This window comes from Oncorhynchus gorbuscha, linkage group LG02 (genome assembly GCF_021184085.1).
Source record: "Oncorhynchus gorbuscha isolate QuinsamMale2020 ecotype Even-year linkage group LG02, OgorEven_v1.0, whole genome shotgun sequence".
NCBI classification, from domain to species: Eukaryota; Metazoa; Chordata; class Actinopteri; order Salmoniformes; family Salmonidae; genus Oncorhynchus; species Oncorhynchus gorbuscha.
The window spans coordinates 2,307,323-2,332,755 of NC_060174.1; the positions used below are offsets into that span (position 1 = coordinate 2,307,323).

The 25,433-nt window shown below is 45.3% G+C and overlaps 1 protein-coding gene across 2 annotated transcripts; it reads right to left on the reverse strand.

The window, feature by feature from the left end:
- Nucleotides 1-466: 466 nt before the first annotated feature.
- Nucleotides 467-22,404, reverse strand: LOC123996008 (cyclic nucleotide-gated channel cone photoreceptor subunit alpha-like). 2 transcript variants are annotated; one of them, XM_046299638.1, is made up of 9 exons: nt 22,145-22,403; nt 14,002-14,160; nt 11,896-12,006; nt 8,514-8,642; nt 7,856-7,915; nt 5,244-5,429; nt 4,642-4,743; nt 4,432-4,538; nt 467-3,003 (listed from the first exon to the last, which is right to left on the reverse strand). In XM_046299638.1, the coding sequence occupies exons 2-9, from the start codon at nt 14,106-14,108 to the stop codon at nt 1,622-1,624; spliced, it is 2,184 nt and encodes a 727-aa protein (XP_046155594.1). In that variant the 5' UTR covers nt 14,109-14,160; nt 22,145-22,403; the 3' UTR covers nt 467-1,621. The 2 variants fall into 2 exon arrangements, with proteins under 2 accessions (XP_046155594.1, XP_046155595.1); XM_046299639.1 differs by lacking the exon at nt 7,856-7,915 and having other exon boundaries at nt 22,145-22,404.
- Between the last annotated feature and the right edge of the window lie 3,029 nt (nt 22,405-25,433).

Here is a 25,433-nt window from a genome sequence, read left to right on the forward strand (position 1 = left end):
ATAGATGGGCTATTGGTGGGCTATAGATGGACTATTGGTGTGCTAGATGGTCTATTGATGGGCTATTGGTGGTCTATTGGTGGGCTATAGATGGTCTATTGGTGGACTATTGATGGTCTATTGGTGGGCTATAGATGGACTATTGATGGTCTATTGGTGGGCTATAGATGGACTATTGGTGGGCTATTGGTGGGCTATAGGTGGTCTATTGGTGGGCTATTGGTGTGCTAGATGGTCTATTGATGGGTTATTGGTGGGCTATAGATGGTCTACTGGTGGGCTATAGATGGTCTATTGATGGGCTATTGGTGGGCTATAGGTGGTCTATTGGTGGGCTATTGTTTGACTATTTGTAGACAGACTACAATATGAGCCAAAGCTAGAGGATATATAATATAAGTGATGAACTACAATGTACAGGAACATTTGTCGGTCACTATAAAGACATAGAACACACACAATAACATTTGTTTTTTATTATTAATTTAATCTTTTGGTTGGAATTGAACACTTGCTAATACAAACCATTGCACATTTCATATTTATATTGTAGATCACGGCAGATCAAATACAAGTTTTTGATGACAGTCTGGTCTTGTGATTTGTGCACATTTGAGGTACACTAATGTTTTGGTCAAGTTTACATAACTTCAGATTTACAATTTAACTTATCAAATGAGATTAATAACCTCCGTTGTAAAATACACCATTGTGGACTGTAGTCGCCATAGAAATAGAATCAATTAGAATATGTTTCATGCATGCCACATTCATACACATTGACAGATGATCAATAATACTAAATTATAATATTCTCTGTGAAGCACTTCATTCAACTAGACTCATAACATTTGAAAAATAAAGAATACATTTCCAAAACCACTAAAGGGTATATTATGAAAATGTCCTGTCCAAAGAGTTTGTCTCTTTACCAGGGTTGGGGTCGATTCCATTTCAATTCAGAAAGTAAACCAAATTACGATTACAATTCAACATTTTACTAATTGTAAAGCATTGAAGAGTATTGAAATAGGAATAGAAATGTGGGTGTACAATCTCTGAATGGACTGGAATTGAATCGACCCGGCTCTCTTACTGCCCCAACGAGTGTCTCGAAACCAGTCCCATGCCACGATTCTGATTTTGGAGATACACAAGTCTGTAACTTCTCTGCACTTCACTGCATATGGAAAGCTGTATCCAATGCACTGGATATGAACATATTGACATTTGACACATATTTAGAGGTGCATTTATACTCAATAAGAAGGTACATAATACGCAGTTGATAATGTACCTATGATGTATAAATACGAACATTCAAAAAGTATCAAACTATCTACCGTTTTTATGTATTGTTTTTTGAAAACCAAAAAGAACATCTCTGTGTTAACTGTAAGGGCTCACACACACTGGCAACACATCCCACACAGAGCTAACGGAGGAATGCCACATTTTGTACAACTTCACGCACCCTGGTACGCCTTCACCTCTACCACGTCCGACACACCTTCCCTATTGAAACACGTTGAGTTGGCTTCGTCCTTTTACTCTGCATTGCTCAGTGTGAAAGGTTCCTAAAGTCTCTGGGTAAATACATTGTGTCGTGTGCCTATTTGGTCTACTTGTCGGCCACCACCTCAGATATATCCTCGGGCCGGACCGACTTGACTGTTGACTCCATGTCGGTGATCCTCTGTTTAATCTTGCCCTGGCCGGATGTGAACTCAGCCATGATCTTGGCCAACTTGGACGTCATGATTTCCATATTACTCTCCAGCCTGAGGATCTTCTCCTCCATGTCCTTGGGGTCGGCACCTGCATTAGCGATTTCCTCATCGATCATGTTGTCCTTCATCAGCGTAGCCTTTCCCTTCTCTTCCAGGATCTTCTTGGCTTCGGGATACTCGGTGAGAGCCTCCATGAGATCATCTTTCGACAGAGCGAAGAGGTCAGAGTAACCCACGCTCCTGATGTTGGCCGTTCTCCTGTTGCCAGCCTTGGAACCCTTGATGCCCAGGATACTGATATCTCCGAAGTACGCTCCGTCGCTGAGCACACACCACTGTGTCACCCCGTCTTCCGCAACCACAGCTAGCTTCCCTTCCTTAATGATGTACATCTCTCTGCCGATGTCTCCCTTCTTACAGATGTAATCTCCTGGGGAGAACACCTGAGGCTGCAGCTTCATCACCAACTCAATAAGCAGCCCAGCCTCGCATTCCTGGAAGATTTTCACTTTCTTCAGGGTATCCAGATGGACGTCGATGGCGATCTCGGCCTTCAGCTTGTCCGGCAGGTTCTTCAGCACCTCCTTCTCATCGCAGGTCTTCTTCTCCGTCCAGAGGTAGTCAAACCACTTGATGACCCTGGCCTCCAGATCCTTGGAGACCTTACGGAACTGCATGTATTGCTTGATGGAGTCGATCTTAGCCTGGAAGTCTGCACGGTTTTTGTTCATGTTGGAGATCATGGCACCGACATTACCGACAATGGTGGCGAAAATCAGCACGCCGATGAGGAAGTCGGCGACCACGAAGAGGTACTCAAAGTCCCTGACGGGGGGCGGGGTTTCTCCGATGGTGGTCAGGGTCAGGGTCGACCAATAGAGACAGTAGATGTACTTCCTGGCAAGGCGGCCGTGCTCAGGGTGACTGATGTTTGGGTACACCCAGGTGTCGGACCCGAACCCGATGGTCTTGGAGAGGGCGAAGAAGATGCAGGCGTTCCAGTGGATGATGATCAGGATGTAAAGTACCAGGTTGCTGATTCGGAAAACGTTGGGGAAGCTGGTTCTGGTTTCTGTGCGGTCAAAGTACTCAAAGAGGCGGTTCATCTTTGCAAGCCGGTTCAGTCTGAGCTCGGGGTTGTTGATGCCCACTTTCAGAAAAAGCAGGTCTGTGGGTATCATTGAAATTATGTCCCATTTGAACTGTTCCGTTTGTCTGTATTTGTCTAGAAGCTTTTGTTTGTCTTTCACAAGCAGCCCCTGTTCCAAATAACCTTTTAACATAATGAAGAGAAAATGTCATTATTGAAAATCAAAAATAAATAAAATAATCACAAACAAATGTTAATGAATTTTGACTTCATGGAAGTGTCTACTGCCTCTCTTGCTTGACAAATCACAAATGATCAAAGACACCCCTACTAGCGTTGGTTCAAATCCACACCGGTCTTCCCATCCCAGCCCCACCGGTCTTCCCAGCCCAGCCCCACCGGTCTTTAAATCCCAGCCCCACCGGTCTTCCCATCCCAGCCCCACCGGTCTTTAAATCCCAGCCCCACCGGTCTTCCCATCCCAGCCCCACTGGTCTTCCCACCCCAGCCCCACCAGTCTTCACATCCTAGTCCCACCGGTCTTCCCACCCCCACCGGTCTTCCCACCCCAGCCCCACCGGTCTTCCCATCCCAGCCCCACCGGTCTTCCCATCCCAGCCCCACCGGTCTTCCCATCCCAGCCCCACCGGTCTTCCCATCCCAGCCCCACCGGTCTTCCCAGCCCAGCCCCACCGGTCTTCCCAGCCCAGCCCCACCGGTCTTCCCAGCCCAGCCCCACCGGTCTTCCCAGCCCAGCCCCACCGGTCTTCCCATCCCAGCCCCACCGGTCTTTAAATCCCAGCCCCACCGGTCTTCCCATCCCAGCCCCACCGGTCTTCCCATCCCACCGGTCTTCCCACCCCAGCCCCACCAGTCTTCACATCCTAGTCCCACCGGTCTTCCCAGCCCCACCGGTCTTCCCACCCAGCCCCACCGGTCTTCCCACCCCAGCCCCACCAGTCTTCACATCCTAGTCCCACCGGTCTTCCCAGCCCCACCGGTCTTCCCAGCCCCACCGGTCTTCCCAGCCCCACCGGTCTTCCCAGCCCCACCGGTCTTCCCACCCCAGCCCCACCGGTATTCACACCCCAGCCCCACCGGTCTTCCCATCCCAGCCGCACCAGTATTCACACCCCAGCCCCACCGGTCTTCCCACCCCAGCCCCACCGGTCTTCCCACCCCAGCCCCACCGGTCTTCCCACCCCAGCCCCACCGGTCTTCCCACCCCAGCCCCACCGGTCTTCCCATCCCAGCCCCACCGGTCTTCCCACCCCAGCCCCACCGGTCTTCCCACCCCAGCCCCACCGGTCTTCCCACCCCAGCCCCACCGGTCTTCCCACCCCAGCCCCACCGGTCTTCCCACCCCAGCCCCACCGGTCTTCCGAGCCGCACCAGTATTCACACCCCAGCCCCACCGGTCTTCCCAGCCCCACCGGTCTTCCCACCCCAGCCCCACCGGTCTTCCGAGCCGCACCGGTCTTCCCATCCCAGCCCCACCGGTCTTCCGAGCCCCACCGGTCTTCCCACCCCAGCCCCACCGGTCTTCACACTACATTCCCCTCTGTCTCCCTGCTCATCCCGGTCTATCATGTGTTTTTAGAAGAACCTCACCTGTTCTAGACCTGACGAATGTGTCTGCGTAGTAGACAAAGTCTGAGGTGTAGTCCAGGACAATCCACAGCATTGTGTATGTGTTCTGGAGTTCGTTAAAACATGCCCTGTTGGACGGCATTTTTTTAAAAATACAACAAACATTCAACAACAAAAATCGGATATATTCCCTTTGTAAGATAAAATGAAGTGAACTGTATGAGAACAAACCTGGTCACTAGCATCATCAGGTTGTAGAAACATGGTGCTGCTATGATGGTGAGCCATGTGTAGTATTTGTCTGCTGATGGGTCCATGATCCAAATCTCTTTCCTGAAACATGACCGCACAGTTCTCAATCAAATCAAATCAAATGTATTTATATAGCCCTTCGTACATCAGCTGATATCTCAAAGTGCTGTACAGAAACCCAGCCTAAAACCCCAAACAGCAAGCAATGCAGATGTAGAAACATGGGTGGCTAGGAAAAACTCCCTAGAAAGGCCAGAACCTAGGAAGAAACCTTGAGAGGAACCAGGCTATGTGGGGTGGCCTCAATCACAAAGGGGTTGAGTGACAAGATTGACCACCATCTTGCATATACAATACATTACAACGGAACAACAGTTCTGACATTGTAGAATCAATGGCCACCATGTTCAATGTTGGTAAAACAAAGGCTACCCTTCTCTCCTGTGTGTGTTCTTACTGACACCCAAGTAGTGTTACTCTCCCACCAATCCATGTTTTATGTTAGTGTAGCAATGCTGCCAGATAGGCCTTATCCTTCACATCTTGGGGCAGACGACCAATCAGACTACAGTCATACTTACGGGGGCTCCTCCTTCTTCTTCTCCTCCTTCTTAGGCTCCTCCTTCTTAGGCTCCTCCTTCTTAGGCTCCTCCTCTTTCTTCTCCTCTTTCTCGTCCTCTTTCTTATCTTCTTTCTCCTCCTCTTTCTTCTCATCTTCCTGTTTTTTTTCCTCTTTCTTTATTTCGTCCTTCTTGTCATCTTTTTTGCTATGGATAATGGATGTTTATTTTTCATGTTGTTGTTAAGGATTAAGATGATCTATAAGTGACTTTCTAGGGTATTTATGGCAGACTATTGACAGACTATAGGTGGACTAATTGGCATACTATTGACAGACTATAGGTGGACTAATTGGCATACTATTGACAGACTATAGGTGGACTAATTGGCATATTATTGGTAGACTATAGGTGGACTAATTGGCATACTATTGGTGGACTAATTGGCGGACTATTGGTGGACTAATTGGCATACTATTGGTGGACTATTGGTGGACTAATTGGCATACTATAGGTGGACTAATTGGCATACTATAGGTGGACTAATTGACATACTATTGGTGGACTAATTGACAGACTATTGGTGGACTAATTGGCATACTATTGGTAGACTATTGGTGGACTAATTGACAGACTATAGGTGGACTATCATAGCACAATATGAGCCAACGCTAGTGGAAAGGTCGTTACTTGCCTAGGGGGCATTGATACTCTACAGCAGGGTTCCCAAATAGGCGTCCCGCGGGCCGAATCTCATTTTATTTGCCTCCCCAAGTTTTCTGAACTATTTTTATTTTTATTTTAATCATTTTTGTTGTTGGACATGAAACAATGTAAAATCACTAGGAAATCAGCTCAAAAGTTGTTTTAATTTAGAACATCTGTTTCCAAGTAGTCCCACGCATAAATAAAGCCATATGTGATCGTATCCCAATGTAATCAAGGTAGGAGATTATTCTGTTATCGTCAAATACTATATCTGATTGGGATTCTTGTGGTCAATTTGCAGTGTATTAAATATGTATTTATTTATAACTATGTTCTGGTCACCCCGAACATCGGCCTATGCCTGAATGTAATTGTGGACCCCTGCTCTACAGAAACAGGTCAATCATATCCAGTGGAAACAGTCCCATAGGGTTTCAGAGGGCCGTATGTGAAAGTGCAGGTTATACGACAGCCCTGTAGGTGGCAGCACCACTCCTATTGATGTTCACCATACAGTTCACTTCTCATGAGACTAACTTCAATTTTACATTGACATAAATATAAAATGGTATAGTTCACTGAATGTTGAATAAGGAGTAGAAGTTTATACTTAATTTTACTTTTAGATCTTTTTGAAATACAATATCAAACAGTGGCCTAACCAGTATAATCAAGATCAGGACTTTCAACAATGCATCCTAAAGAAGACTAAAACTACTATATGCGTAATCCATTAAAAGCTATTTAATAATGATCCCAAATGGGACCTCTCAAACAGTGATAGTGTCTTTTCATTCTATAGCTGCAACTAAAATCCAACTGGAGCAACTGATATTGACATAGCAGATCTTTACATGCTTCTATGTCTGTAGAACTATTATGTCTGTAGAACTATTATGTCTATAGAACTATTATGTCTATAGAACTATTATGTCTATAGAACTATTATGTCTATAGAACTATCTCTATAGAACTATTATTATGTCTGTAGAACTATTATTATGTCTGTAGAACTATTATGTCTATAGAACTATTATGTCTATAGAACTATTATGTCTATAGAACTATTATGTCTATAGAACTATTATGTCTGTAGAACTATTATGTCTATAGAACTATTATGTCTATAGAACTATTATGTCTATAGAACTATTATGTCTATAGAACTATTATGTCTATAGAACTATTATGTCTATACAACTATTATGTCTATACAACTATTATGTCTATACAACTATTATGTCTATACAACTATTATGTCTATACAACTATTATGTCTATACAACTATTATGTCTATACAACTATTATGTCTATACAACTATTATGTCTATACAACTATTATGTCTATACAACTATTATGTCTATACAACTATTATGTCTATACAACTATTATGTCTATACAACTATTATGTCTATACAACTATTATGTCTATACAACTATTATGTCTATACAACTATTATGTCTATACAACTATTATGTCTATACAACTATTATGTCTATACAACTATTATGTCTATACAACTATTATGTCTATAGAACTATTATGTCTATAAAACTATTATGTCTATAGAACTATTATGTCTATAGAACTATTACACTACCAGAGATAGGTACACCTATAGTATCTTTGCAACACTCAGGATTTAAACTGATCATGCCGAACTACAGGGAAAATGTCTACCACGGACGAAAACAATCGACAGAGGCTCTTACTGTCTATGGTCATACATGCTTATATGACTATACAACTACTGGTGTACAACTACACTATATACATACCAGGATTTACAGTGTACCAATAGGTTAAGACCTCTAACAGTTCCAGTGTCCTCTATAAACTAGTATCGAGGGCTACTTTCTACTTCCTGTCTAAAGAGCTACTTTCTACTTCCTGTCTAAAGAGCTACGTCTAGCTCCACTTACTCATCTGTGTTGTTGCAGTTGTTCATATTGTACATAGCCAGCGGCCATTGACTGACTTGGCTTGAGAGGGAAAGACAGGGACAGATTGGCAGGGTTAGTTAAATAATGAGTCAAATTGAGCTTTGTTTATTTCAAATTGAGCATAATGTATTCAAATTGAACATACTGTATTCAAATTGAGTATACTGTATTCAAATTGAGCATAATGTATTCATATTGAGCATACTGTATTCAAATTGAGCATAATGTATTCAAATTGAGCTTCATTTATTTCAAACTGAGCTTCATTTATTTCAAACTGGTCTATTCAAGTCATCTTAAGTTAAGATATTAAATCACAGGTCTATTCAAGGATATTCCAAGTTAGAAATGTTTTGTTTGTTTTCATTGAACCTTTTCCTTATACATGTTAGGATCAGAAAATCTCTTTTGAGAGAAGAGAGACCTGTTCAGTCTGTTTTTAGGGTTCACTCATCAAGAAAGCTTTTCTTTGTTGAGTATAAAGCTGCTATATTCTGGTAACAGGTTACCCAGAAATCCCAGGTTGGGTTGGAAGATTCTCGGAATGAGGACAAAAGAAGTGAAACCTCCACTAAAAGAAAATCAGCAGAATTTTGCAAATCCTAGTTGACCATCCCCATCTCTAGTCCAGACTTACTTCCTCTTGCGGACTCTTTCGGGGTATCCCAGTGACTGTGCGTTGCTCTCTCTGCCGGAGGCCTCTTTGAGCCCAGGGGTCCTGAAGCGCTCCAGGAAGGAGTCCGGTCTCTCCACCTCGCGGTGCATTCTGGGAGAGGCCCAGGTCCGCAGAATGAACAGGAAGTGAGAGAGTTTAGACAATCAGGTAAAACGACAACATAACACAAGACACACTCCTTGTCTACGCTGCCACTGGCTATGTCCCAAATGGCTCCCCATGAATGACTGAATGATTGGGTGAGATTCATTAAACTAGTAGATAGTGATTGTGCTGACGTCATCCACGAATTCCTCTAGAATTCGATGGCTCATCTGAAGCCAGAAGTATTTCAATATGAAAGGCGCTATAATGCTGAATGGGGCTGAATTGCATAAGAAAATCACAAAGGATCATGGTGAATGTGGCTGTAACTAGCAAAGGATCATGGTAAATGTGGCTGTAACTAGCAAAGGATCATGGTAAATGTGGCTGTAACTAGCAAAGGATCATGGTAAATGTGGCTGTAACTAGCAAAGGATCATGGTAAATGTGGCTGTAACTAGCAAAGGATCATGGTAAATGTGGCTGTAACTAGCAAAGGATCATGGTAAATGTGGCTGTAACTAGCAAAGGATCATGGTAAATGTGGCTGTAACTAGCAAAGGATCATGGTAAATGTGGCTGTAACTAGCAAAGGATCATGGTAAATGTGGCTGTAACTAGCAAAGGATCATGGTAAATGTGGCTGTAACTAGCAAAGGATCATGGTAAATGTGGCTGTAACTAGCAAAGGATCATGGTGAATGTGGCTGTAAATAGCAAAGGATCATGGTAAATGTGGCTGTAACTAGCAAAGGATCATGGTAAATGTGGCTGTAAATAGCAAAGGATCATGGTAAATGTGGCTGTAACTAGCAAAGGATCATGGTAAATGTGGCTGTAAATAGCAAAGGATCATGGTAAATGTGGCTGTAACTAGCAAATGACCATGGTAAATGTGGCTGTAACTAGCAAAGGATCATGGTAAATGTGGCTGTAACTAGCAAAGGATCATGGTAAATGTGGCTGTAAATAGCAAAGGATCATGGTAAATGTGGCTGTAACTAGCAAAGGATCATGGTAAATGTGGCTGTAAATAGCAAAGGATCATGGTAAATGTGGCTGTAACTAGCAAAGGATCATGGTAAATGTGGCTGTAACTAGCAAAGGATCATGGTAAATGTGGCTGTAACTAGCAAAGGATCATGGTAAATGTGGCTGTAACTAGCAAAGGATCATGGTAAATGTGGCTGTAACTAGCAAAGGATCATGGTAAATGTGGCTGTAACTAGCAAAGGATCATGGTAAATGTGGCTGTAACTAGCAAAGGATCATGGTAAATGTGGCTGTAACTAGCAAATGACCATGGTAAATGTGGCTGTAACTAGCAAAGGATCATGGTAAATGTGGCTGTAAATAGCAAATGATCATGGTAAATGTGGCTGTAACTAGCAAAGGATCATGGTAAATGTGGCTGTAACTAGCAAAGGATCATGGTAAATGTGGCTGTAACTAGCAAAGGATCATGGTAAATGTGGCTGTAACTAGCAAAGGATCATGGTAAATGTGGCTGTAAATAGCAAAGGATCATGGTAAATGTGGCTGTAACTAGCAAAGGATCATGGTAAATGTGGCTGTAACTAGCAAAGGATCATGGTAAATGTGGCTGTAACTAGCAAAGGATCATGGTAAATGTGGCTGTAACTAGCAAAGGATCATGGTAAATGTGGCTGTAACTAGCAAAGGATCATGGTAAATGTGGCTGTAACTAGCAAAGGATCATGGTAAATGTGGCTGTAACTAGCAAAGGATCATGGTAAATGTGGCTGTAACTAGCAAAGGATCATGGTAAATGTGGCTGTAACTAGCAAAGGATCATGGTAAATGTGGCTGTAACTAGCAAAGGATCATGGTAAATGTGGCTGTAACTAGCAAAGGATCATGGTAAATGTGGCTGTAACTAGCAAAGGATCATGGTAAATGTGGCTGTAACTAGCAAAGGATCATGGTAAATGTGGCTGTAACTAGCAAAGGATCATGGTAAATGTGGCTGTAACTAGCAAAGGATCATGGTAAATGTGGCTGTAACTAGCAAAGGATCATGGTAAATGTGGCTGTAACTAGCAAAGGTTCATGGTAAATGTGGCTGTAACTAGCAAAGGATCATGGTAAATGTGGCTGTAACTAGCAAAGGATCATGGTAAATGTGGCTGTAACTAGCAAAGGATCATGGTAAATGTGGCTGTAACTAGCAAAGGATCATGGTAAATGTGGCTGTAAATAGCAAAGGATCATGGTAAATGTGGCTGTAACTAGCAAAGGATCATGGTAAATGTGGCTGTAACTAGCAAAGGATCATGGTAAATGTGGCTGTAACTAGCAAAGGATCATGGTAAATGTGGCTGTAACTAGCAAAGGATCATGGTAAATGTGGCTGTAAATAGCAAAGGATCATGGTAAATGTGGCTGTAAATAGCAAATAAAAATAAATGTTTGGCTGTAAATAGCAAAGGATCATGGTAAATATGCTGGCTAGGGTAACCAGGGCAAATAAAAATAAATGTTTGCTATTCAATAGCAGACCAGGGCTTTTGTCACCGCTAGGTTGCTATTCATTAACAGACCAGGGCTTTCTAGGTTGCTATTCAGACCAGGGCTTTTGTCACCGCTAGGTTGCTATTCAATAGCAGACCAGGGCTTTTGTCACCGCTAGGTTGCTATTCAATAGCAGACCAGGGCTTTTGACACCGCTAGGTTGCTATGCAATAGCAGACCAGGGCTTTTGGCACCGCTAGGTTGCTATTCAATAGCAGACCAGGGCTTTTGGCACCGCTGGGTTGCTATGCAATAGCAGACCAGGGCTTTTGGCACCGCTAGGTTGCTATGCAATAGCAGACCAGGGCTTTTGGCACCGCTAGGTTGCTATTCAATAGCAGACCAGGGCTTTTGACACCGCTAGGTTGCTATGCAATAGCAGACCAGGGCTTTTGGCACCGCTAGGTTGCTATTCAATAGCAGACCAGGGCTTTTGGCACCGCTAGGTTGCTATTCAATAGCAGACCAGGGCTTTTGGCACCGCTAGGTTGCTATGCAATAGCAGACCAGGGCTTTTGGCACCGCTAGGTTGCTATGCAATATCAGACCAGGGCTTTTGGCACCGCTGGGTTGCTATGCAATATCAGACCAGGGCTTTTGGCACCACTAGGTTGCTATGCAATAGCATACCAGGGCTTTTGGCACCGCTAGGTTGCTATGCAATAGCAGACCAGCAGGGCTCATGACCACACTAGTGAGATGGTGCGACACTGCGAGGTGGGGATACCTGGTCAGGGCTCCTGACCCTGTGAAGGAATCTCTGTGAGACTCTGGGTGTATGATGGTTAACACGGAGGCAGAACCCTGAATCTCTGACGAGGTGTCCTCTGAGTTGGACCTTAAAGAAATAGGAGATGGAGAGTGGGTCGTTAGGGAGAGAACATGACTGCAGTGACATACAGTATGTGTCCTGTTGCCCGGAGGACACAACAGTAGTACACTATATAGGGAATGGGGTGCCATTTGGGATTGCTACTGTAGGGAAGAGTGGGGTAAGTTGAACCAAAAAGGGTAAGTTGAGCCACCCTTGTTTCTAAGACACCATAACACAAAATGTATCATTTGACCAAATGTGTAGGACGACGTAATCATTTTCAATTAAGAAACCACATGGGGGAAAAAACGGATTAGACCTCTAGTATGGGTGAATAAGTCAAATGTATTTATTGTGTTAGAGATTTCATTATGCTTTTCTCTAAACCAAAGTAGAAACTTAAATAAAAAAATTCTATACATCATTTGGGGTCTCTATCAGCTTTAATATGGGGTCTTAAACCTAGCATGAAATAGCATTACTGTCGCTGTGTGGGCTGATATAGTCTACTGTAGCTGTGTGGGCTGATATAGTCTACTGTAGCTGTGTGGGCTGATATAGTCTACTGTAGCTGTGTGGGCTGATATAGTCTACTGTAGCTGTGTGGGCTGATATAGTCTACTGTAGCTGTGTGGGCTGATATAGTCTACTGTAGCTGTGTGGGCTGATATAGTCTACTGTAGCTGTGTGGGCGTTAATTCAAGGCGTTATCACTGGGATATGAGGTAACAGCAGGGCCTATGATAAAAGGGGTTTAAAAACAGTGTTTGGGAAATAAAGACAGACATGGTTTTAAAAGGTCGTGGTAATATTTCATTCAGTACAGACATGTGATTTACCCCATAAGTTGTGCCAAGAGACCACTTTATTTGGTTGGACAAGCTGTTTTCAAAACTGTAATGTTTACATGAATTCTGATGATTATTTCTAGGGCTACACATTATCCTGAAATATATGTAGATATCTTTGTTAGAAATAATCCTGTATTTCCCTTTATGGAGTGATGCTGGATGCAAAAAATGGCTACATTTTACCACACTCTCCCCTACACTCTCCCCTACACTCTCCCCTACACTCTCCCCTACACTCTCCCCTACACTCTCCCCTACACCCTCCCCTACACTCTCCCCTACACTCTCCCCTACACTCTCCCCTACACTTCCCCTACACTTCCCCTACACCTCCCCTACACTTCCCCTACACTCTCCCCTACACTCTCCCCTACACTCTCCCCTACACTCTCCCCTACACTCTCCCCTACACTCTCCCCTACACTCTCCCCTACACCCTCCCCTACACTCTCCCCTGCACATTCCCCTACACTCTCCCCTACACCCTCCCCTACACATTCCCCTACACTCTCCCCTACACTCTCCCCTACACTCTCCCCTACACTCTCCCCTACACCCTCCCCTACACCTCTCCCCTACACTCTCCCCTACACTCTCCCCTACACTCTCCCCTGCACATTCCCCTACACTCTCCCCTACACTCTCCCCTACACCCTCCCCTACACCCTCCCCTACACTCTCCCCTACACCCTCCCCTACACTCTCCCCTACACTCTCCTCTACACGTACAGTACACTGTCGACATGTCTCAATCCACAAGGTAGACAGCAGGCAGCTGATTTTGGATCGAGACACAGCCTAAATGTTAATAATAAAATAATAAATAAATAATATGCCATTTAGCAGACGCTTTTATCCAAAGCGACTTACAGTCATGTGTGCATACATTGTACGTATGGGTGGTCCCGGGAATCGAACCCACTACCCTGGCGTTACAAGCGCCATGCTCTACCAACTGAGCTACAGAACCACAATTCCATGTTCATGCACCACATACTGAATTCATGGAGCTCAACCTAAACCTTTTGCCTGGGTACGTCCAAAATGGCACCCTATTCCCAGAATCCTTTGGAACCTTGATCAAAAGTAGAGAACTATATAGGGACTAGTGTGCCATTTAGGAGGCAGAAGCTCATTGGCTCTCAAGCGTTCTGTAGCGACCTCTGACCTTGGGGTTCCGTTCTCAATGGTGTCCAGATTGTCATTTGGCGTGCAGAGAGATGGCCGTTGCCGGGTCGTTGCCGGGTAGGACTGGTCTGTGCAGATCTTTGCCATGCTGACTCCTAAGGTTCTGCTGGCCAGGGGCCTCCAGCCATCCAACAAGACACTGTAGAGGTCAAGGGGTCATAGACCACAATCAATCAATTACATGTATTTTCTGAAGCCCTTATAATATCAGCAGTTGTCCCAAAGAGCTTTACAGATACCCAGCCTAAAACCACAAAGTGCTTTACAGATACCCAGCCTAAAAACACAAAGTGCTTTACAGATACCCAGCCTAAAACCACAAAGTGCTTTACAGATACCCAGCCTAAAAACACAAAGTGCTTTACAGATACCCAGCCTAAAACCACAAAGTGCTTTACAGATACCCAGCCTAAAACCACAAAGTGCTTGACAGATACCCAGCCTAAAACCACAAAGTGCTTGACAGATACCCAGCCTAAAAACACAAAGAGCTTTACAGATACCCAGCCTAAAACCACAAAGTGCTTGACAGATACCCAGCCTAAAAACACAGAGCTTTACAGATACCCAGCCTAAAAACACAAAGAGCTTTACAGATACCCAGCCTAAAACCACAAAGTGCTTGACAGATACCCAGCCTAAAAACACAAAGAGCTTTACAGATACCCAGCCTAAAAACACAAAGAGCTTTACAGATACCCAGCCTAAAACCACAAAGTGCTTGACAGATACCCAGCCTAAAAACACAAAGAGCTTTACAGATACCCAGCCTAAAACCACAAAGTGCTTGACAGATACCCAGCCTAAAACTACAAAGTGCTTGACAGATACCCAGCCTAAAAACACAAAGAGCTTTACAGATACCCAGCCTAAAAACACAGAGCTTTACAGATACCCAGCCTAAAAACACAGTGCTTTACAGATACCCAGCCTAAAACCACAAAGAGCTTTACAGATACCCAGCCTAAAACCACAAAGAGCTTTACAGATACCCAGCCTAAAACCACAAAGAGCTTTACAGATACCCAGCCTAAATTTACAGTTGAATCTGGGGGGGTTTCTCGTAAAATCCCCATGAAACATTTAGAAAAGTAAGACTACAGTATGTCTGACTATAACTGCTAGTCGTAATGTAATCACCACCTGGTACATCTTAATTCCATTAAGATTCGCCATCATGAGATTGAATCAGATGCTAGGCTGTCGATGTGATAAACAGCAGTGAGATTGGAGATGACAGATTAGAGGAGGCTCAGTATCTGTCCCATGTGGTACACTCTTACCTTCATAGTTATAGCGCATTACTTATGACCAGAGCCCAGCATAGGACTCTACCCACAGGACTCTACCCATAGGACTCTACCCACAGGACTCTACCCATAGGGAAACCCACAGAACTCTACCCACAGGACTCTACCCACAGGACTCTACCCATACCCACAGGACTCTACCCACAGGACTCTACCCACAGGACTCTACCCACAGGACTCTACCCACAGGGAAACCCACAGGACTCTACCCACAGGACTCTACCCATAGGACTCTACCCACAGGACTCTACCCATAGGGAAACCCACAGGACTCTACCCACAGGACTCTACCCATAGGGAAACCCACAGGACTCTACCCACAGGACTCTACCCATAGGGAAACCCACAGGACTCTACCCACAGGACTCTACCCACAGGACTCTACCCATAGGGAAACCCACAGGACTCTACCCACAGGACTCTACCCACAGGACTCTACCCACAGGACTCTACCCACAGGACTCTACCCACAGGACTCTACCCATAGGGAAACCCACAGGACTCTACCCACAGGACTCTACCCATAGGACACTACCCACAGGACTCTACCATAGGGAAACCCATAGGACTCTACCAACAGAACTCTACCCATAGGGAAACACATAGGACTCTACCCACAGGACTCTACCCATAGGACACTACCCACAGGACTCTACCCATAAGGAAACCCATAGGACTCAACCCACAGGACTCTACCCATAAGGAAACCCATAGGACTCAACCCACAGGACTCTACCCATAGGGCTCTAACCACCGAACTCTACCATAGGGAAACCCATAGGGCTCTACCCACAGGGTTCTACCCACAGGACTCTACCCATAGGTAAACCCACAGGGCTCTACCCACAGGGCTCTAACCACAGGACTCTACCAAATAGGAAACCCATAGGGTTCAAATCACAGGGTTTCTACCCATAGGGCTCTACCCACAAGGGTTCTACCCATAGGGCTCTACCCACAGGACTCTACCCACAGGACTCTACCCACAGGGTTTCTACCCATAGGGCTCTACCCACAGGGTTTCTACCCACAGGACTCTACCCACAGGGTTTCTACCCACAGGACTCTACCCACAGGGTTTCTACCCACAGGACTCTACCCACAGGGTTTCTACCCACAGGGTTTCTACCCATAGGGTTTCTACCCACAGGGTTTTTCCCCACTGGGTTTCTAGCCACAGGACTCTACCCACAGGGTTTCTACCCACAGGACACTACCCACAGGGTTTCTACCCATAGGACTCTACCCACAGGACTCTACCCACAGGGTTTCTACCCATAGGGCTCTACCCACAGGGTTTCTACCCACAGGACTCCACCCATAGGGCTCTACCCACAGGGTTTCTACCCATAGGACTCTACCCACAGGGTTTCTACCCACAGGACTCTACCCACAGGGTTTCTACCCACAGGACTCTACCCACAGGGATTCTACCCATAGGACTCTACCCACAGGGTTTCTACCCATAGGACTCTACCCATAGGGTTTCTACCCATGGGGTTTCTACCCACGGGGTTTCTACCCACGGGGTTTCTACCCACGGGACTCTCGTCAAAAGTAGTGCAGTTGAAAAGGAACAGAATGTCATTTGGGAAGCACACCTGTTGTCATGACGAGGGTTATTCTAACAATCAAGGCAGGCCATCTGAGAGGGGAGCAGGACTTCAGGAGGCTCCTAAAAATACATCCTGATTAAGTCTTAAACACTAAACAGGATCAGTGCCCTGGCCCTCTGAAAGATCACCTGCCACAGATTTAAAAGAACCATGCCCTATAGGTTATAGGTTGGCCCTGTAGCTGGACCCTGTAGCTAGGCTATGTAGCCAGATCCTGTAGCTGGGCCCTGTGGCTAAGCCCTGTAGCTAGGCCCTGTAGCTAGGCTCTGTAGCCAGACCCTGTAGCTGGGCCCTGTGGCTAAGCCCTGTGGCTAGACCCTGTAGCTAAGCCCTGTAGCTAGGCCCTGTGGCTAAGCCCCTGTAGCTAGGCTCTGTAGCCTGACCCTGTAGCTAGGCCCTGTAGCTAGGCCCTGTAGCTAAGCCCTGTGGCTAGGACCTATGGCTAAGCCCTGTGGCTAGACCCTGTAGCTAGGCCATGTGGCTAGGCCCTGTAGCTAGGCCCTGTAGCTAGGCCCTGTGTTTCATCAGGTCTACAGGTCCATAAAAATATAATCTTTCTAGTTCTGTGGTCACGTATAGACTATGTGAAGGACCTCGTTTTAAGGACATGTAGTATGGGTGAATAAGATATTTTACAGAATCACCCTGAAAGACCTCTAGTATGAGTGAATAAGATATTTTACAGAATCACCCTGAAAGACCTCTAGTATGAGTGAATAAGATATTTTACAGAATCACCCTGAAAGACCTCTAGTATGAGTGAATAAGATATTTTAAGATGTTTTATTGTTAAAGGTGATTTTCGAGGAACAGTTCATTAGCCATTGGCTTCTGGGAAGAGATTAGCGTACTTAGCCTGTCCTTGCAAAGGACACTTTGTAATGTATCCAAAATGCACTGGTTGAGACTGAGATTTTCTGAGCTTGCCCAGCCTGATCTAAATACAGCCATTCTGACTGGTACTACTGGTGCTGTTCAATGTTGAGAATACACCACACTGATGGTTTCATGATATCCTCATTGAACTGCATAACAACTGCATCATTCTGCTCTTATTAAAAGCTTTAAGGTAGCTGAATGGAGAACCATGGATCAAAGGTAGCTGAATGGAGAACCATGGATCAAAGGTAGCTGAATGGAGAACCATGGATCAAAGGTAGCTGAATGGAGAACCATGATCAAATGTAGCTGAGTGGAGAACCTTGGATCAAATGTAGCTGAGTGGAGAACTATGGATCAAATGTAGCTGAGTGGAGAACCATGGATCAAATGTAGCTGAGTGGAGAACCATGGATCAAATGTAGCTGAGTGGAGAACCATGGATCAAAGGTAGCTGAATGGAGAACCATGGATCAAAGGTAGCTGAATGGAGAACCATGATCAAATGTAGCTGAGTGGAGAACCTTGGATCAAATGTAGCTGAGTGGAGAACCTTGGATCAAATGTAGCTGAGTGGAGAACCATGGATCAAATGTAGCTGAGTGGAGAACCATGGATCAAAGGTAGCTGAATGGAGAACCATGGATTAAATGTAGCTGAATGGAGAACCTTGGATCAAAGGCAGCTGAATGGAGAACCATGGATCAAAGGTAGCTGAATGGAGAACCATGGATCAAAGGTAACTGAATGGAGAACCATGGATCAAAGGTAACTGAATGGAGAACCATGGATCAAAGGTAACTGAATGGAGAACCTTGGATCAAAGGTAACTGAATGGAGAACATTGGATCAAATGTAACTGAATGGAGAACCTTGGATCAAAGGTAGCTGAATGGAGAACCATGGATCAAATGTAACTGAATGGAGAACCTTGGATCAAATGTAGCTGAATGGAGAACCATGGATCAAAGGTAACTGAATGGAGAACCTTGGATCAAATGTAGCTGAATGGAGAACCTTGAATTAAAATAAAGTGACAGGCCTTATAAAGTAAAACAACATTAAAAGAAAAGAGAACACTGATTTACATTAACCAGGGCCTAGCTACAGGGCCTAGCTACAGGGCCTAGCTACAGGGCCTAGCTACAGGGCCTAGCCACAGGACCTAGCCACAGGGCTTAGCCACAGGGCCTGGCCACAGGGCCTGGCCACAGGGCCTAGCTACAGGGCCTAGCCACAGGGCCTAGCTACAGGGCCTAGCCACAGGGCCTAGCTACAGGGTCATTAATCAGTCAAATTGTGAATATCCAAGTCCCTGAATAGAAAGTGATCAACTGTTCATTAATACGGGAAAAAGGTTTAATGTTGACATTATAATTCATGTTTTTTTTATTTTATGACCTGTGGTGTGGACAGAGAGTCAGAGACCACTGGCCTGTGTGTAGACAGAGAGTCAGAAACCACTTAACTTTGGTGTAGACAGAGTCAGAGACTACTGACCTGTGGTGTAGACCGAGAGTCAGAGACTACTGACCTCTGGTATGGACAAAGAGTCAGAGACCACTGACCTGTGGTGTAGACAGAGAGTCAGAGACCACTGACCTGTGGTGTAGACAGAGAATCAGAGACCACTGACCTGTGGTGTAGACAGAGAGTCAGAGACCACTGACCTGTGGTGTAGACAGAGAGTCAGAGACCACTGACCTGTGGTGTAGACAGAGAGTCAGAGACCACTGACCTGTGGTGTAGACAGAGAGTCAGAGACCACTGACCTGTGGTGTAGACAGAGAGTCAGAGACCACTGACCTGTGGTGTAGACAGAGAGTCAGAGACCACTGACCTGTGGTGTAGACAGAGAGTCAGAGACCACTGACCTGTGGTGTAGACAGAGAGTCAGAGACTACTGACCTCTGGTATCAACAGAGAGTCAGAGACCACTGACCTGTGGTGTAGACAGAGAGTCAGAGACCACTGACCTGTGGTGTAGACAGAGAGTCAGAGACTACTGACCTGTGGTGTAGACAGAGAGTCAGAGACCACTGACCTGTGGTGTGGACAGAGAGTCAGAGACCACTGACCTGTGGTGTGGACAGAGAGTCAGAGACCACTGACCTGTGGTGTGGACAGAGAGTCAGAGACCACTGACCTGTGGTGTAGACAGAGTCAGAAACCACAGACCTGTGGTGTAGACAGAGAGTCAGAGACCACAGACCTGTGGTGTAGACAGAGAGTCAGAGACCACTGACCTGTGGTGTAGACAGAGAGTCAGAGACCACTGACCTGTGGTGTAGACAGAGAGTCAGAGACCACTGACCTGTGGTGTAGACAGAGAGTCAGAGACCACTGACCTGTGGTGTAGACAGAGAGTCAGAGACCACTGACCTGTGGTGTAGACAGAGAGTCAGAGACCACTGACCTGTGGTGTAGACAGAGAGTCAGAGACCACTGACCTGTGGTGTAGACAGAGAGTCAGAGACCACTGACCTGTGGTGTAGACAGAGAGTCAGAGACCACTGACCTGTGGTGTAGACAGAGAGTCAGAGACCACTGACCTGTGGTGTAGACAGAGAGTCAGAGACCACTGACCTGTGGTGTAGACAGAGAGTCAGAGACCACTGACCTGTGGTGTAGACAGAGAGTCAGAGACCACTGACCTGTGGTGTAGACAGAGAGTCAGAGACTACTGACCTCTGGTATCAACAGAGAGTCAGAGACCACTGACCTGTGGTGTAGACAGAGAGTCAGAGACCACTGACCTGTGGTGTAGACAGAGAGTCAGAGACTACTGACCTGTGGTGTAGACAGAGAGTCAGAGACCACTGACCTGTGGTGTGGACAGAGAGTCAGAGACCACTGACCTGTGGTGTGGACAGAGAGTCAGAGACCACTGACCTGTGGTGTAGACAGAGAGTCAGAGACCACTGACCTGTGGTATCAACAGAGAGTCAGAGACCACTGACCTGTGGTATCAACAGAGAGTCAGAGACCACTGACCTGTGGTGTAGACAGAGAGTCAGAGACCACTGACCTGTGGTGTAGACAGAGAGTCAGAGACCACTGACCTGTGGTGTAGACAGAGAGTCAGAGACCACTGACCTGTGGTGTAGACAGAGAGTCAGAGACCACTGACCTGTGGTGTAGACAGAGAGTCAGAGACCACTGACCTGTGGTGTAGACAGAGAGTCAGAGACCACTGACCTGTGGTGTAGACAGAGAGTCAGAGACCACTGACCTGTGGTGTGGACAGTAAAACATGTAAAACTAGAGACCATTGTGTTTGTTTCCCTGTGAATGTACATTTCACCCGAAAGAATGTCCTCTTTTCAAGTAAGCCAGAAAGTTCATTCAAATCAAAGTGCTGTAAAATGTAAAATATTCCCAATTATTGATAGCAATCAATGGGAGTCTATGCCAATAATAGCATGGTTATGAATAGGCTATAGGTTGGTTTTGACCTCCCGTGGCTAATATTTGATTCCATGTTTATTGATTGACTATAATCTGTACAGTGACTAAGAGAGCTTCCGTTTTGATTGTTTTCTCATTTCTTAACGTTTTTTTTTTTAAGTCATTCAACTTGTGAATGTAAACGTCACTGAAATAACTTTCTGTGTTAAAGTAAAAGTCAAAAAAAGTCCCGAAAATCAATGCTATGACAAAAATATCTAGTCCAACATGGTTATGTCTGTATATGGGATATAGTATTGGTGGGTCGTAATTACTTTACTGAGATCAACATTTCTGTTGACCTCCAGTGACACTGTCTTTGCATGTTTATCGGGGTCATGGGTATTTACCCTTTACATTCCGAACGTAAACCCATTTCCAAATTCACATTTTCCTCATTGAAAAACTTCCGAGAGAATTTGAAAGTAAGTTAACTTCCAGAATTGACTGGAATTGAAATAGAATTGGACCACACTCCTGATGTTGATTCATTTCGTGATGGAGTGATCTGATCTGTGGTGTGAAGACCACTGCTGTTGACACGTGTACCTACAGATTAGTGGTAGATAATACCATGGCTTTAAGCTCTGCTCAAGCAGATCCCAGTTAGGTAAACTACATGCGCATATAGCAGTACCATCGATCTTAAACATTTCAGCATCTTCACACAGCCTGTAACATAATTACAGTCCATTAAGTATCTCTATGGTAGGCAATTAACGTTGTTTGTTTAATTTAAACTGACAAAACATGTAGCCTATGATGTGGTGCTCTCTTTAGACAATAACCTGGTAGTCGTTTGTCAAACACTAATAGGTATATAGTTACAGACGTTCACACTGTGTCTTCCGCTAAAGCAACAGTAGCTCACCTGAATGTAGCCTGGTCCTCTCCTCACGCTGTGTTGCACATCATTCCTCACAAACTGACAATGAATAATTCCATTTTTCAGAAATAATTGTAATCCTACGTCGTTTGGTCGTTAGTTGTTGTCCTGTGAGGAAAAAAAATCATAATCCACAATTGTAATCCAAATAGTAGAGAATTTAGTGAGTGACTTTCAGATCAGCCTTTCTGTGGTACATTCACCATCACGGACAGCGCGCTAATAGGAGATCACTGAGCTGTCTGGTAGGGCGGAGCCTCTCGGTGCTCCAAGTCATCAATATTCAACAGGCAAACAATCTGGCATTTTTAAATCAAATCAAATCAAATGTATTTATAAAGCCCTTCTGACATCAGCTGATATATCAAAGTGCTGTACAGAAACCCAGCCTAAACCCCCAAACAGCAAGCAACGCAGGTGTAGGCTAGGAAAAACTCCCTAGAAAGACCAGAACCTAGGAAGAAACCTAGAGAGGAACCAGGCTATGAGGGTGGCCAGTCCTCTTCTGGCTGTGCCAGGTGGAGATTATAACAGAACATGGCCAAGATGTTCAAATGTTCATAAATGACCAGCATGGTCAAATATTAATCATCACAGTGGTTGTAGAGGGTGCAACAGGTCAGCACCTCAGGAGTAAATGTCAGTTGGCTTTTCATAGCCGATCATTCAGAGTATCTCTACCGCTCCTACTGTCTCTAGAGAGTTGAAAACAGCAGGTCTGGGACAGGTAGCACGTCCGGTGAACAGGTCAGGGTTCCATAGCCGTAGGCAGAACAGTTGAAACTGGAGCAGCAACACGGCCAGGTGGACTGGGGACAGCAAGGCGTCATCAGGCAGGTTGTCCTGAGGCATGGTCCTAGGGCTCAGGTCCTCTGAGAGAGAAAGAGAAAGAAAGAGAGAAAAAGAGAATTAGAAAGAGCATACTTAAATTCACACAGGACACTGGATAAGACAGCAGAAGTACTCCAGATATAATAGACGGACCCTAGCCCCCCGGCACATAAACTACTGCAGTATAAACACTGGAGGCTGAGACAGGAGGGGTCAGGAGACACTGTGGCCCCATCCGATGATACCATCACAGTGGTTGTAGAGCACGTCCGGGCCAAACAGGAAGGATATAACCCCACCCACTTTGACAAATCACAACCCCCACACCACTAGAGGGATATCTTCAACCACCAACTTACCATCCTGAGACAAGGCCGAGTATAGCCCACAAAGATCTCTGCCACGGCACAACCCAACGGGGGGCGGCAACCCAATAATGGTTGGTGCGGAGCCTCTTGGTGCTCCAATTCATCAATATTCAACAGGCAAAGAATCTGGCTTTTTTTTTTAATCAACGATGCTGTCGTATAATTACAATACTAGAATGGACATGAACGCCATGAACAAAGTACACTGGGGGGGATCACTCTATAAAGTACACTGGGGGAATCACTCTATAAAGTACACTGGGGGAATCACACTATAAAGTACACTGGGGGAATCACACTATAAAGTACACTGGGGGAATCACACTACAAAGTACACTGGGGGAATCACACTACAAAGTACACTGCGGGGATCACTCTATAAAGTACACTGGGGGAATCACACTACAAAGTACACTGGGGGAATCACACTACAAAGTACACTGGGGGATCACTCTATAAAGTACACTGGGGGATCACTCTATAATGTACACTGGGGGATCACTCTATAAAGTACACTGGGGGAATCACTCTATAAAGTACACTGGGGGAATCACTCTATAAAGTACACTGGGGGGATCACTCTATAAAGTACACTGGGGGATCACTCTATAATGTACACTGGGGGATCACTCTATAATGTACACTGGGGGATCACTCTATAAAGTACACTGGGGGAATCACACTACAAAGTGCACTGGGGGGAATCACACTACAAAGTGCACTGGGGGGAATCACACTATAAAGTACACTGGAGGGAATCACACTCTAAAGTACACTGGGGGGAATCACACTACAAAGTGCACTGGGGGGAATCACAATACAAAGTGCACTGGGGGGAATCACACTATAAAGTACACTGGAGGGAATCACACTCTAAAGTACACTGGGGGAATCACACTACAAAGTGCACTGGGGGGAATCACACTATAAAGTACACTGGGGGAATCACACTACAAAGTGCACTGGGGGAATCACACTATAAAGTACACTGGAGGGAATCACACTCTAAAGTACACTGGGGGAATCACACTACAAAGTGCACTGGGGGAATCACACTATAAAGTACACTGGGGGGAATCACACTACAAAGTGCACTGGGGGGAATCACACTACAAAGTGCACTGGGGGGAATCACACTCTAAAGTACACTGGGGGGAATCACACTACAAAGTACACTGGGGGGAATCACACTATAAAGTGCACTGGGGGGAATCACACTATAAAGCGCACCTCCTTCTGGGACACTGTAAAGTCCATGGAGAATAAGAGCACCTCCTCCCAGCTGCCCACTGTACTGAGGCTAGGAAACACTGTAAAGTCCATGGAGAATAAGAGCACCTCCTCCCAGCTGTCCACTGCACTGAGGCTAGGAAACACTGTCACCACCAATAAATCTACCATAAAAGAGAATTTAAACGTGCATGTTTCTACGGCTGGCCATGCTTTCCACATGGCTACCCCAACCCTGCCAACAGCTCTGCACCCCCAGCAGCAATTGCCCAAGCCTTAGTTTCTCAAAAGACTGCCTCGCCTGGTTCACCAATTACTTCTCAGACAGAGTTCAGGGTGTCAAATCGGAGGGCCTGTTTTCCGGACCTCTGGCAATCTCTATGGGGGTGCCACAGGGTTCAATTCTCGGGCCGACTCTTTTCTCTGTATATGTCAATGATGTATCTCTTGCTGCTGGTGATTCTCTGATCCACCTCTACGCAGCCGACACCATTCTATATACATCTGGCCCTTCTTTGGACACTGTGCTAACAAACCTCAAAACGAGCTTCAATGCCATACAATTCTCCTTCTGTTGCCTCCAACTGCTCCTACATGCAAGTAAAACTAAATGCATGCTCTTCAAACGACCGCTGCCCACACCTGCCCGCCCGTCCAGCATCACTACTCTGGAACGGCTCTGACTTAGAATATGTGGACAACTACAAATACCTAGGTGTCTGGTTAGACTGTAAACTCTCTTTCCAGACTCACATTAAGCATCTCCAATCCAAAATGAAATCTCGAATCGGCTTCCTATTTCACATCAAAAAGCATCCTTCACTCATGCTGCCAAACATACCCTT